Raw genomic sequence first — 16,056 nt, forward strand, 5'->3', positions numbered from 1 at the left:
AGCAATCGCCATTTTGGCAGTATTTGACATTGCCTAACTCCCGGATAATCCAAAAATGGGCAAAGACGTGGGGCGTGAGTAGAGAGCCAAGACTTTGGTGCATGCTGGTTTAACAACTGTGGCAAACATAGGCTCCTGTTAGCATCATTAGCACAGCTGCCTATTAGGGCGTCTTGCTCGAAGGCTAACCCAAGGCTAATTCCTTTGCTGGCTGCTTAGCTAGATAATGCGCTTAACTAACAAGCCAGGAAAGGTGAGCACAGACACCGATAACTGCCAATTAGTGCTAACATATGTATAATATATTACTAGAATTTCACTCACCTTAAAAAGCAGGAGCACAAACTTCCTCGTGTTCTGTTAATCAATTAACCACACAACAAGAACATTATTTGTCTGATATGTAATCCTCCAAAAACTCCACAAACAGGGCCAAGAGGTCACATTCAGTGATTCAAATTAGCTGAGGTGATGCCGAGCAGACAGCTCGCAGACTGTGATGGCACCCACCTGTCAACCACACCCTCAGTTATGCATAATTATTCAATTATAAATGGAGACATTTACAGAGTTTGGTTTGTTGCTGGTCAAGAACGAATTGGGATTGCAGGGTTGCGTTGGGAAATTTTGAACTCATGACCTCAGTATTCCTCCACATGCTCTTATAAACCCTCCAGGGTCCATGTGTGTTACAGTGTATGGTTCAGTTCGGACTGTGTCATCATTAATTGACCAAAAGGAACTGAACGTAAGGAGGGCAATCAGAAGACAATAGACAGTTGCAGGTTTTTTTGTCCTCCCAATCGCTTCTGCTGGAAAACTGAATTGATCAGCGTCTGAGGACAATGGAGCGTGTTTGGCTTTGAGCCAGGCAGTCTGCAGCTCGGATTAACCACAGCCAGCAGAGACAAGTTGTAGCAGAGTGTGATGCGGGAGGATCATGCTGACAAACAGGTAAATAGAGGTTCTTGAAATAGCTTAAGAACTGAGTGAAAATATGTAGAATTCTAATGGTATTATGGCACTGTGAAGAGCAGTGTGGAGGCCATCTGGGCTCAGTTCATCTGTCATCTTATCATGTGCCTTCAGCTCGCTGGTTCTGCCCTCCACTTGGCAGGGCTTCCCGCTGCACAGCTGGCTTTACAATCTCTCTCTGTCTGTCTCTCCATCACTCACACTCTCTCGTGTGTGTACACTGCAGCTTCTGTGTGTGTGTGTGTGTGTGTATGCTTGTAGGCATATTTGTATGCATGGTTGTTTATCAGACCTGGGGTGTGTGTAAACCTACGACACGTGGACCACTTTGACTGGATTTATGAAAGTATTGCAGTTAAGTCTACCGACGATAAAAAGATATTGGACCGACCAGGCGCTGGAGCAGAAGCAGACACACACCATTCATACATCCATCCAAAACATATTCCAGTGTAGGTGAATGCATGTATTTTTATCTGTAGCTGTGTGTATGTTGTTACACTAAGATATACAGTAAATAGCTATACTGTAAATCCCTGTGGTTAGTGGATTTGAATTTTTTGAAAACCTTTATTTTGAAGTAATTTTGAGTACAGATGAACACTTTAAGTATCATTTAAAAATTCTTTGATGTTTTTTTTCTAATGAGTGGTAAAATATTATTATGAGAGTGAATATGTTTTTATTTTGTATCAGAAAAAACAGTATTATCGTAGTCGGTTTCTTGGGTTTCATAAATTATGAATTCCAAGTCTGAAAAATAAAACGTTTTCGCTTCTTCAAAAGCACAGTTGCTGATGAGTTCCAGTATCCAGAAATGTGTGCATGAGTGAGTGTATTTTTATTTGTGTGTGTGTGTGTGTGTGTGTGTGTGTGTGCGCGCGTGTGTGTGTTTGCCTGGGGCAGTACTGTGGGGAAGGCTATAATAGATTTCCATTCCTACATATGTAGTGTAATGCTCCCTGGCAGCAGCAGGAGTGACGGGGTTTGAACGAGTGTTTCACATTTGAATTCATGCTACATTTGATGCACCTGACTGGCAGGGAGCACTGACACTGTTTAACCTGTCTGTGTTTCTCACCTGCCGACAAGTTTGTGGTATTGATCACGGATGTGAAGGCGTTCATCTCTGACGAGTTACACTGCAGGACAAGTGAAGTGAGACTACTGATTTCTCCTTCAGCCGGTTTGCGTTCATGCGGTTTAATTATTGTAGATTGATAAATAACTGATTAACATGTACGCTTGCATTCGTCTCTGGTGTTAACACCATGTAAGCTTGGTTGTCATAGTCCTAACAAGTAAAAACTTTAATTTTACCAAGTTTTTTACCCATAAACCCTTGGTGTTTTAAAGCTGTCACAGCACCTGCTTGGAAAAAGACTGAGACAGCACTCTCAGGGGTCTCTGGGGTATCTGTAAACACCCCAATGTCGAAAAAATAGAAATAAAAAATCCTGCTCAAAATATGCTGCCAGTAAATGTAACCTTGGCGTAGTCACACCAGCTTTTACCAGCAAAGTTTCAGCGTGAAAAAAAAAGACAATATCTTGGAGCAAGTTCAACTTTGGTGGTCGTAAACGTGACAGCGACGACCTTTGAGAGACAAAGAAACAAGGAGTGCATAACAGAGGAAAATATAATAGCTTATTAGCTGTGTTGCACCAGTTTTTTGGAGTACAGTATACACTGCTCCACACAAGAGGAATGGTTTGCACTTATGAGACAAAAGTTACTGCTAAAAATACATCTTTCAAATAACTAATTACTGTATGTACAATAATACCATAAGGTTAACTGCACAGCTGTGCTTTGTTGGACATTACAGATCTGCAAGAATTAGTTCAAGGGTGAAATTTTATTTAAAATCTTCATAGTCTAGATAATCCTTAAAATTACATTTGCAAATAAACAAATCTACTCTCATTATTTTCAATTTCATTTCAATGGACATGGAGTTGGAAATAAGGATAAAATGCGATACATCATTTCATTGTGACATCTTTGTTATGATATAAAATAGACAGATTGGGAATAGCTGGATTTGGCCAGTAGCATGAAATAAATACCTCACAATCAAGGTAACTCATTCATGGGCGATAATACTCTAATGATCACTGTGGTGAGAATGACAATTATTTTCTATCTTAAAATGCACCTTCTCCTGTTTCAGTGTCCCGTATGTGGACGGTTCTGCTGTAACGCTGAGGCTTTACTGTAAAATACAAGAACTGGTGTGTTTAACAAAGTGTTTGTATATTTGAATGAACTCTGCTTGTAGTCTGGAACCTCCAATAATGAAACAGTAAAACAAGAAGACCGAGAAGACTGACAGCTGCCATCTTGATCTGGGTGTGTGCAAGTCATAAACCTGGGAACCTTTCCCACCGGTACCTTCTCTCCAACATGATGTGAACTCTGCATGAGACTCTGGCTGATCTTAAAACTTACAAATAAGTCCAACTCTTTCTGTTTTTTTCTTTTTAACTCTCTACCTGTCTCTTCTGCCTCTCATCTCTGTATGTTGATGAAAGTCACTGAGCCTCAGGACAAGCGCAACTTTTTCACTCAAGTTGAAACATTTTGAACTCACACAGTCGTGTGTTCACCTCCAATGTGCTGCCCAGGGCTACTTGTGTCTATTTCCGTCCACTTGCATCTTCCCCTTGACTTCTTATATAATCACAGCGCCTCGAAAATGTTCTTTGAGTTCACTCTGAACATGTTTAGGGTCCCACATAGTTCAGCAAGAGAGGAGAACAACTATTAGTGGAATTATGAGGCAAGTTTCTCCTCAAAGACTCATAATACATTTACTTTAACACTAACTAAAGGAGATTCTTCTTCTTCTCTGTTAAACCACTGTACACAGCACAAAACCTGCATCAGCAGCCTCTTTTTTATTATTGATCATAAATGCAAACACATTCATCTCATAATGATACTACTCCCAGTGTGATTACCAGCTCCACTATAACTACTAGTATTTCTTTTGCTTTTGTCATTACCACTAAAATAATTAGAGTTAAAAGACAAATCCATATAACTGCAGGCAGTTTTTCTCACCATAGTCTATATTGTGAAAGATGCACAAAATACAGGGAAGCAGATAGTTTAAAGATTTTAAAGATTACATAGCAATAATATAAAAATGATACGGTCTAATACACACTGTGGTGGGATGGATAGGGTGGGTGGTTGTATGTGTGTGTGTGTGTGTGTGTGTGTGTGTGTGTGTGTGGCAGCAGAATAACGATTTGTATGTGGGTGAGGTTGTCAGTGCAAGGATTTAAAAAAATAAATAAATAAATATGTGTGTGTCTCTATGGAGTGTGGGTGAGAGAGAGTGTGTGTGAATGTGTGTGTGCGCGTTGCTTTCCATGGGGGATATAGCCAGTGGATCGCTCGCAGCATCTCCAGTCGCAGCGTCCCCGTGGATGTGTGTGTGTGTGTGTGTGTGTGGTGTTCAGTAGATTGGGCTACAGAGTGAATGGGCTCATTAGCGGTAGCAGAGTAACACATGGCCTGGGGCACACACAGACGCACGGCACACACTCTCTCTCTCTCTCGCTGTCTGTCTCTGTCTCACACACACACACACACGCTCACAGTCACACTCCAGACTTGCATGCTAATGCCCTCAGTCTGTGAACACAACAAGCCTCATTTATAAAAGATTCTTATATTCTTATGCACCAGTCTGAGCTTTACAACACATTCCAAGCAAAAAAAAAATTAACTTATGAAAAATTGATCTCTGTGCCAAAATCAGCTGTTTACATGAATTCCCTCCAATGTTCTGTGATGTTACAAATGCAACTAACATTTCTTCTAATGATTAATTAGGTGACACGTTCCCCCAAGATGTTAACACTTAACAAGAAGACAATAATGCGTAGCCCACACAGAACAAAATGATAAATGGGAAAATGTTTAATATTATGGAAATGGGCTGTATCACCTCTAGAAATGACAGGGATGAGAACAGATATTATAGACAGCTGTTCATCTGAATGTGACCTGCCTATTAGATTCATCTTAGTCCAAATGATCAATTAGTGTCAGCAGGAGGAGATCATACCTGACCCTATAATTAGATTAAATTAGATGATGAAAAAACAAACACACACTCCTCCAGCGGACTCACCAGTGATGGTTAAAACATCTGCGAAAATATTTTTTTAACCATGCCCGCAGCCTGTAATTCCAAATGCAATTATATTACAATACTGTGTATGAATTTTGGTGTCCTTCAGATGTTTAAAAAAAAAAAATCAGAATGCCATCCCTGGCTTTTTCTTTGGGTTGCTAAATTTTTCAGACACTGACAGGAAAACAATGAAAGAAACTCCTCCAACATGCACAGCAGAAGCTCCTTCTCCTCGCTGCATGAGAATGATTGACACCTTTATATGCGAGCAGCAGAGGGACGATGCTTTCACTCATAAATTCTTCAATGTTTTTTCTGCTCTGTCATCGACCACCAGATGTTGTAATTTGTTTCTGATTTTATTTTAATTATGTCTCAATGAAGTTGACCAGCTGAACAACTGCATATGTTAATATGTTCATTTGTCAGCAGTGACATATTAATTCAGAATTTTCTAAATTGTAAACCCCTTACACAGCTGCACATGTGACTCTTTTGTCTTTTGATGAGGACAGCCGAACAATAAGCCCTTCAAGCCTCTGACCACACCCAGTAGGTGTGGCTGGGCCGGGTCAGACGTGCTCCGCTGAGCCTGGAACCACACCCATCAGTGATGTCACATGCTACTGGAGTACACCAACACTAACCACTACAGAAAGGGGAGACGTTAAACCACCAGAGGTCAGAAGAAAAGAAAAAGGATTTTTAAGGCGTGGGAAGTTACTTTTCAATTAACCCTGACTTTAACCCAGAGAACTGAACTGAATTTTACACAACAGATAAGCTGTCATGAAAGACGTACGCAGATCACTTATTAAAGTATGAGGAGTTATACCAAAATATAAAATACCCCTTTGCAAGTAAAAATAATTTAAATAAAACAGTATCCGCAGATAAATATATTTTTGCAGAACGATCAGCATAGGAGTGTTACAGTAGTAGATATGAGTAAAATCATATATGCATATAGAATCATAATATTGTAGCTGCTTGAGGTTACTATGAACCACTGTATATACTGCTGGTCTGTTTGATTTATTACGATGACTCATATTATGCAAGAATCATACAAACATGTTATAGCTGATTAATAGTAAAAAGTACAACATATTCCTCTGAAATACAGTACAGTGAAAGTATAAAGTAGCTTAAAATGATAACTCTCACTCTGATCACTCCAAGTACAAGCACCTCCAAACTGTTCACATGCTTGAACTATTTCATTTGTAATACTAAAGAAGAAGTAATTTAAATTAAAACCCAGTATTACAGCCAGAGCAGAGCCTTTCATTTCAACAACACAACCACCTTAATATTCAGCCATATGTTCACCATATGCTCGCTGCTTTTGAATGGATGTCAAATGTTAAATCTGGTTAAGATATAATGAGACAACATTTTGTAAAAAGAGGCCTGAGGAAATCTTACTCATTGATATTGGATCGTTACATATGTACTGTGTGCATGGATGATGATACACAGGATCCTATGCTTCATTCCTTTGAACCATAATCCCAGAGTTTAGATTTACACATTAACCTATAGAGGACGTCTGCTGCCTGACTTTAAACGGTACAGAGCTGAGTGTGAGTGCAGGCAGGTGACTGAGGTTATCAAGTGGGCACCTGCCATCACAGATGTTTCAGTAAATCAGAGCCACTACACCTTCCAGAAACCTGAACTGAAGCTGTATGTCCAATAACCTTCATATATTACTAGGCCTACCTCTAAATAGAAGATTTAATCCTCCATGAAATACTTTACCTCAGCCTCCTCGTCTTTTAGATTTAAGTCAAATAACACATCTGTACACCCCCACTGAGATTATGTCACCGGCTCTGATGGTCTACCCTCTCAGTGATGTCTTTGACCTTAAGAGCGCTTCCAACAACAGCCACAGACAAAAGACCAGAGACTCATTCAACACTGACAACGGCTGCCTCGGCTGTACGTATCGAGGCAAACAACATTTATTTATAGCTTGTTCGGCTGATATTTAACAAAATGTTCAAATGCAGACTATGTCGAGATTTCACTTAAACTTTTCTAAGCCACTAACACATGTAAAAAAAAAACCCAAAAAACACATCCAACCAGCTGATATATGGAAAATGTGCCCATCTTTGCTCCATTCTGTTGTACCACAATAGATATGCAGCTGAAATAAATAAATCACAATGTTACAATAGAGAGTTTGTCTTACCTCAGGGCTGTGCCTCTTGCTTTGGGCTTGTCAGACACCTGTCAATACACACACACACACACACACACACACACACACACACACACACAGAAACCATGAGTTATGTTAATATATTCAGTTTAGACTTTCAAAGAAGGATTTCACCCAGATGTGTTTCTGTTGTATCAAAACTGTATAAAATGACATTATCTGCAACACAAGAAAGATTTAAGAGCAACATCTAATGAATGTCAGTGTGTGTGCTTCTTCTCTGACTGATTATATTCATGTTAAGTGACAAATGTGAGGTTATTAAAATGTTTGGTAACACTGTAATGACACTGACAGAGAGTGAAGATGAAAGATGTAACACAGACTTACTCATAGTGATTCTTTAATGGTTTAATTCAGTTCATAAAAAAATGTAAAGTATCGTAAATTAAAGTATAATAAATTGAAAAAGTTGAAACAGTTCTAGATTAGATTAGATTAGATTAGATTAGGCGTTGTATAAATCAAGGAGAGTTCATATATTTTTTCTAGTTTTGGCCATCTGTACTGAATCATTTCATAACAATATGAAAAACAAACAAACACAAAAAAACAGAAAAAAAATCAATAAATCAAGAGAAAAGTCATAATATTTGAGGAAACCAAATATTCCAGGAAAAAGCTGTTATATTTTGAGAAAATGTCATAATATTTATAGAGAAAAATATGTTTAATATGTTGAAAATACAGTTGTCATTTTTTCAGAAGACAAAATTTATTTTATTTTTAGACCAATAAAAAATTATGAAAATTAAAAAAAATCATACAATCAAGTAATTCAATGCTATTTTGTAGAAGCTTATCTGGCTCCTCTTTTCCTCTTGTCATTATAATGACAAGAACAACCCTCTGCCTGCGTTTACTCCTTTCTTTCCATCATAGACTGTAAAATAAAGATGGATATATAGATTATATAGAATAAAGATTTTGAAGCTCACCCAAAGCGGTCGTGCCCTAAATTAAGCATAACTTCAAGCCTCAGTAAAAATTTAAATGGGTGAGTTATGTAAAAAGAGACTAAAACGTTTTTTTGTACCAGGCCGTAAAGTTGGGCATTTTAACATGAGAGTCTATGGGGATCGACTCACTTTTGGAGCCAGCCTCAAGTGGTCGTTCGAGGAACTGCAGTTTCTGTGTTGGCTTCATTTCTCAGCCCTGGAGGTTGCCGCTTGATTTCTATTCATACTTTCCCTCCTTTCAGTGAAAGACTGGGGTGATTAAGTTTGTCAGTGAAGCCTTTCCCCCCCCCTCCTTCTCCCCTCTCATCCTCTTTTCCTCCCTCCGTCAACTCCGAGTCAATTTTGTACATGACTACATCAATTAGAATAACAAAACAAAAACAGTAAACTCAATTTCTGCAAATATCAGCCATTAATTCATCTCCAGGCACTGAATCCCAACAATTAAAATGAATTACTGAAACAAAAGCAGGACCTTTTCTCGCCTCTGGTTTGTTGTTTGTCTCCCTCCCTCTCTCTCTCTAGGAATAAGGTGATTAACTGGACCAGTGAAGTTTCTGATAGATCGATGCGTAGCTGCAGGCTAGAACAACAAATCTCCTCAGATCTTTGGCTTTGGAAGACATGCAGGGCTCATGGAGAGGATCTATGTGTGAATATATTTAGCTGGCTGGTGGCTTTACTTGGATTTAAATAAAGAACAACCCGACCAGTATTTATTCACACAATCTCCCCCGCTACAACACAGCTGTAAGTATAGTTCCTGACAAAGAGGACAAGCTGTTTCACTGAAAGCAGGACGATTCACACCTTACAGCTTTGGAGACATAAAGAGCTGTATATGATTTATGTTTATTTGTAAAATCTCCATATCCTCTTTCCCTCTCATGTGGGTGCAAGACATCACAGTGTTGCACATCAGGCCTGGCGATGCAGTTTTAACAAGGCTTTAAACGCCCCCGCATCATCTCCAACTGTAGCTGAACAATGAATTCTTTGCCCGTCTATACAGTGTCTCTTTAGTTTGCGTGCGAGACTTTATGAGGCATTTCAAACACCTGTACATCGGGTTCAAAATCCTGGATTTCTGATGCAACTCTTGCTCAGGGCTTGCACCCGCTGAAAATGTAGCAGCTGCTGGATTTTCGCTTGTGCAAAACAAAGACACACCATATCTTGAATTTTTGCATCTTCGCATCGGCTGTCAGGTGGATTTAACACAGTGAGTTCACTGCAGACTTTTATACTCCCACTGGCATCTGACCGAGTTCAAGGATGATATTAGTCTTTAGAATTGACGGCATGTATTTAATCTTTTAGAGCAAAATTGTATATCATCAATCGCCAATCGCGTACAGTACCAGACAAATCAACACATTTTTCTCTGCCACATGTCAACCAAGATGTGGAATTTCTCTATTTACTCACCTGCCTTTAAGCCCGTGTAGTCACTTTCACCCCTTCCTTTAACTCGATGACCTTTTGAACCTATATTGATCGATGCCTCTCTATACCTCAAACACTTGTGTTTGCTTTAGTTTGTGCTGACCGTCGAGTTTGCTCTCACCATCTGTTACACGTTATCTCTTTTTCAAGGTCGATTAGTAGCCTCTGCACTCGGCTTTTTTTTCTGGATACAATCTGCTGCACTTCTGCAGTAGACTGTACACAACCTACAGCGCTCTGTCAGACATAATGCTTCATTGTCTGTAAAGTCTCCGTCAGACATTTAACACAGTTCTACTAATCGGTCAGTTTAATTTGCTGCTGTTTGTTTGTTTTCTCGTTCATTATTTATTCTGTTTTAAGTGTGCTCTCAACATGCCCTCAATGATTCATCTAGATTAATTCATTAATAAAGGTTGAATGAATGAATAATGAGATGCCACTGGACACAACCTGAGCTACGTCCTGATCACAACACCAGGCCTGTCACTGACTCAACAATACCAAAAAAGCTGGTGATTTTACAGACAAAAAATAAACAGAATAATTAAAAAAAAAAAGAAAAAAAAATCTGGTTTGAATTTCTTTAATTAAAGCTGTGGCTCATTGAGTGTTTAGACCCTTGTCCCAGTGTCCTTGTCTTCTCTACAAACATCCACACGTGCTTCACTTTTTCATTATTTATAAAACATTTTTTCCACTGCACATTTAAACTAACCCAAACTGTGATTTGAGGCCACCTGATAACTATATGCTTCAGACGCTCAGTGATGTAGTTGTCATCAAAAAAAACCCAAAACCAAACAAACTTCAAGACCAAGAAACATTTTCAGCAGAGGGAGATTCCACATGTTTTAAATTATAATCCTGAAGATTTTCATGAACTCAAACGCCATTTTTGACACAAATTGTCATTCTATTTTTTTCAGCAATAGCCATGCAATGTATTTACATTCTCTATTTACCTCCGTTTTCATTGTTAGTGGCTGAGTCCACCGATCCTGCAGGATTCAGATTATCTTCACATACGTGAGATTCAGTTCAAACAATGTGTGTATGTAATCCAGCATCACTGTTTCTACTATTATCTCATTAATATCAGCTTCACTGTTTACTGTTCACACTCATTACACCGTATCATCAGTTGCTGCTAATGCAAATCAAACATTTCCTACTGCTGCTACTGCTTCACATTACAAGTGCTCAACTGGTGAAACACGAGCTGTTTGGATCTGTGTTTACTTGCTTTGCGGTCTTTTTCAAGGCCTTTTCATTGTGCATTACTACGTGTTTTTTTTGGGTGCAAAATCCACTAGAGACAGTTGAGAAAGGAGACTTAGAATCATTTCCTGTGCCAGCGTGAGCACCTATTATGACCGATTCTTTCGCCATATAGTCATCGAAGTAAATACTAAAAGTAAAACACTTTTTCACAGGCCAAATATCCTCAAAACATTCTGACACTAAAATGACATGTTTGAGACAGAGAAACCAGGAGAAAATTTACTTTTTTAAAGAGCTGTCTCTGTCTTAGCAACACACTCTCGTGAAGTCTGGCGACACACATCTCTTCTTTCTGTTCCAGTCTGGTCTCACTGCAGTGCTGTCGCATCACTTTTCAACTTGATACACAGAAATTTAAATACAGGAAACCAGGGATTAAACATTAAAACTGAATAAAAACGTGTTTCTTTGCTTAACAACTACTATTATGTTATTATTATTTAGGTTTTTTGAAGGAAAAAATAGAATATTATCAGACTGATATAATCTGGTTGAACAGATATTTAACTAGCAGATGAGAAAAGAGCTGCAAAATAAAATCCAAATTTGTAGTGTGTCTAGTGTTGTATTATTTTATATTGCATTGTTTTGACGTGGACAAGAATTGTCCATTAATTACTGTTAAAAATACCCAAACTTTGTGCAGCAATAGCCTGTAATAACAGGAACAAGGTATCTGTCAGGTAAGTAATAAATTAGCTTTAATATTAGCTACTGAACTGCTAGTGTCACATTTCATACCAGGTGACCACACCCACTTAGGAGACAGGAAGATTTCATACCATTGGCGCAGCTTGTAATGGGTCATCTTGGTTAAAGAGCATCTTTGACGCCACCAAATGTTGTTCAGTGGAACAGCATCACTCTTAAACACATTGCTCTATAGTGGTCACTGGTGGTCAAAAACCCCACACACTACCTTTAACTAGACTGCAGCTAAAACTGAGCTCCTGTGACATATTTTCAGGTTTGGTGTTGAATGTTATAGAAACATTACATGTGCCGCTCGCGTATGAAAACACCTCAGAAAACCTTAATAAATATTTTTGCAGCTCGCTTGACGGTGCCAACGAGTGCAGCAGACGACCATGTTCCCCAGCGTGCTGGACATTTTTACCAGCTGCAACTGTACTTTTATATAAAGACAGAGCTTTTAAGCTTGACTTTGCTCTGACCAAGGTGATCTGTCATCACAGGCTCGCAGAGAGAAGAGAGAGAAACGCAGGGAGATAGAGAGACAAAGGACGGTCCTGCAGCGGTAATTGGGTTGCTGTTTTTCTGTCAGTTTCTAAAGTCATTAGGAACATCTCTCTCTTTCTTACTGTCTCTCGTTTCCTCTCCTCTTTTCTCCTCTCTCCTCCATCCCTCCTTCCTCTGCTCTTTTTTTCAATTCCCTCCTCTCCTCTGTCTCTTTGCTCTGTGCCAAAAACATATTCATCATACTCTTCTGCTGCCTCTGCTGCCCTCACAGCACTGTGCCACAGCATACTAATGACACTGTGCGTCTGTGTCTGTGTCTCTGAGTGTGTGTGTGTGTGTGTGTGTGTGTGTGTGTGTGTGTGTGTGAGTGTGACTGTCTCAGAGAGAAAGAGAGACTGTCAGCATGTGTTTATATTTATGTGTTTGCTGGCGTAAATGCTTGTGAGTGTAAGTCTGCATGGCTACACTGGATATGCTTATATGTGTATATGGGTGCATGTGTGTAATACAAACACATCTGTGTATTTGATTGTGATTGTGTATGTGTGTGTGTGTGTGTGTGTGTGTGTGTGTGTGTTGTGTTTTACTTCAGGCTATAAAAGCTAGATAATACACCATGCACTCATTTGCTATAAGCCTGTTAACAGCATGCACAGAAAAATGCCACTGAATTCATCCTGCTCTCTCTCTCTCTCTCTCTCTCGCTCTCTCTCTCTCTCTTTCTCTCTCTCTCTCTCTCTATTTCTTTGTCTCTAGCTTGCTCTTCTTGTTTTCTTTTCATCTTCGATCAGCCTGCGTTATCAGCCTGTCTCGTCTGTCTTTGTCTTTCTCTTTCCCTCTTTGTCCCACTAACTTATTCACTTCTTTTCTTTCTTTCTCACTTTCCTCTCTGTTTATTTTAATCACGCTCCATCTCCATCTCACACAGTCATCCAAAGTGAAAGAGATGGACGACAAGATAAAAATACAGAGAGAGAGATAGAAAGACACTCAGAAGAATAGTTCAACATTTTGGGAAACACACTTCTTCACACACACACACACACACACACACACACACACACACACACACACACACACACACACACACACACACACACACACACACACACACACACACTCTTTCCACAGAAGACACAGTGAAATAAAAAAAAAAATTAAAAACAAGAAGTGCGACTCCTGTGTGCCTGTGTTCACTGTACGGTTGTCTCTTAGCAAATGCCAAATGTAAGTCAAAAAACATTTTTCAGTCTGTTTTCTCTTTCAGTGAAACTTTGATGACTTAATTTAAACACAAGGGCATTTATGAAATGTAGGCTATCCAGTCAGGTCCAACCCCCGTCATATAAAGCTGCACTTGGTCGTGAGCTCGTGGCTTGTAGGAGCTCGCAGAGCGGAGTCACAGTCTCTTGGACCTCAGTTGTGTTAAGCCTGACTCTGTCGTCTTATTGACTTATTGACATATTAAATGATTTTGTGTAACCTGTGAACTGCAGCTCAGCGCTCTGACTGGGAAACATTTAGCAAAGTCTTGTCGTCACAGTGATGCTGCCAGGTTTGGTAACACTGCGTCTCTACGGATGATCAATACTGTGCTCACCAACTGTGCGTGGATATCTGCCGCACACAAGTGTGTGAACATATTCTTCAAAGGGAAACTATAGTAAATTATAAAGGTTATGTCTATGTAGCTGGGGCAGTCAGTTATCATAACACTGTACTCACCAAAAGTAGCTGCTGAGACAGGCTGTAAGCAAGCCGACACGTTAGACAAATAAGCTACTGTTTTATTTGAGGGTGAAACCAAAAACAAATAGGCTTCAAATGTTAATAACAAACCCTCGTTACACAGGGAAAGCATGAGGGTGCACAGCTATAGCAAGCACTGTGGGTCAGAGTTGAACCAGAAAGTCGGTGTGTGAACTGTGAGATGTTTATAACAGAGAGTTTGGGTGAACCTTTGTTTTCCCTCTTTGTTTACAGCCTGTCTGATCATCTGACTGCTCATGTTCCTCTGACCTGTTTTTAGTGATGTCACCACGTTAAACACAGCAAACAGCACAGACACAGTGACATGGAGGATTTCTTTTTTTTTTTTTTTGGGCATTTTTTGCCTTTAACCTGATAGTTGCAGAGAGAGAGAGACACAGGGGGAAAGTCAGAGGGGAGTAAAGTTAAACATGCATTTCAAATAAATCCTTCAGCTGTGACTGGATCACTTCAAAGTGGGTGTGGCTTAGCAGACGTAGTGATACAGAGCTGTAGAGGACCGATCACCTCCACCCACACCTCCATCACCCACACTGTTGGATCAGAAGGAGGAAAGGAGGATATGTGTAGAGACTGACATCTAAACACACATCTCCTATTGCTATGCTAGTAACTACAGCCCATAAGCAAACAGTCAGGAGTGGTTTTATATGATGGGCGGGGCTAGCTAGTTGCCCCAAGTCAAATCTGATTGGATAAATGTATGTATACATTCTGAGTTTAAGATGAGTCATCAGAAATATTCAATTTTTTTTACAGGATACAAAAATTTGATATAAAACACTTAAAAGTAGAAACATGTTAAGTATATTTGGCAAATATAACTGAACAGTTAACACAGGGACACATACATCTTTAAGGAGAGAGAGACAGACAAAGAAGAATGAACTGTATCCCATTCATCCTAATACTCAGAGTAATCATATATAAGCACTATGATTAAGGAAGCCACTTGTTACAATTCTGAATGCACGCTAACTATCTGTAATTAACAGATCTACTTTTAGCATAATTATAATAACTAAAACCACCATAAATGACCTGCCATCATTTATAATTATAATATCTGCCATCATGGTAATTATACAATCAGAGGGCCAGTTAAAAGGGAATGAGAGGAATTGCTATCTTTTCATTAAGAGAAAATATCTCACGGACTCTTTGATGAGCGCTGATATCAGTCTGCACAGTGGGGGAGGGGGCAGCCGCACGACCCCCACTGACTGCTTTGAACTCATCTCTGGCATCATTAGTGCATGATGGTGATTAGAGGAGAGAGGGCCACCATGCCAATTTTCATACTGGAAAACAAGACGAGGAGCAGCACAACTGCACCGCTCATATGCAAAGTGTCCCTAAGTGACATCTCCTCCGTCAGTGGACGCAGGGAAAGAGCTGATACACCAGCACCTCGGTGATGTAGCAGGTACGGCCTTACAAAGGTCAAAATCCTGACCTGTAATCTCTATCACAGGCGTTTCTTACTGCCACTGGAAATGACTTGTTGGACCATGTTTAATTATAATCAGTTAATAAGTTAAATCAATTTAATAAAGCAATTATAAATTGATTAATTGAATTAGCATTAAAATGATACATTGCAAAACCTTTTTGAAATGACTGTTAACATTTAACATTTCAACAAAGTCAATCACACAACTGCAAAGAGACAGAAAACGACCACAAAGACCCAAAAAGAGACACAAATGTTAAAGTAGGAAACAAACTATGAGATGAAATAACAAAAAGTGAAAACTTCAGTGAGGAAGTAAGTAAGGAAGGAATCAAACAGCAGTTGAGAAAACAATCTCTCCACAATTATTTTAGCAGCTGTTCCGGCAACTCAACTTTCAAGCATGTCAAGAAATCCTTGACGTGCTCAAAGACAATGTAAATCTGAACTTCTACAGTTCCATGATAACTGGGCAGCTCTGATCTGAAAGCTCCAGAACGGTTGCTAAATGGACCTTGTGGTGAGATTGTTTTCTCAGCTGTAGTTTCCGAAGTCAAAACGGATGTGGATCCTCATCTTTTTCAAT

The 16,056-nt window shown here is 39.4% G+C and overlaps 1 protein-coding gene across 2 annotated transcripts in view; it reads right to left on the reverse strand.

Annotated features, from left to right (window-relative positions):
- aff2 (AF4/FMR2 family, member 2) overlaps positions 1-16,056 on the reverse strand; it is a 154,719-nt gene that overhangs the window by 43,069 nt on the left and 95,594 nt on the right. For both annotated transcript variants that reach the window (XM_056382793.1, XM_056382792.1), the window contains exon 10: positions 7,329-7,366. In XM_056382793.1, the coding sequence (XP_056238768.1) occupies positions 7,329-7,366 (38 nt within the window). The remainder of the gene's footprint in view (positions 1-7,328; positions 7,367-16,056) is intronic.

Source organism: Seriola aureovittata, chromosome 8 (genome assembly GCF_021018895.1).
Source record: "Seriola aureovittata isolate HTS-2021-v1 ecotype China chromosome 8, ASM2101889v1, whole genome shotgun sequence".
NCBI classification, from domain to species: domain Eukaryota; kingdom Metazoa; phylum Chordata; class Actinopteri; order Carangiformes; family Carangidae; genus Seriola; species Seriola aureovittata.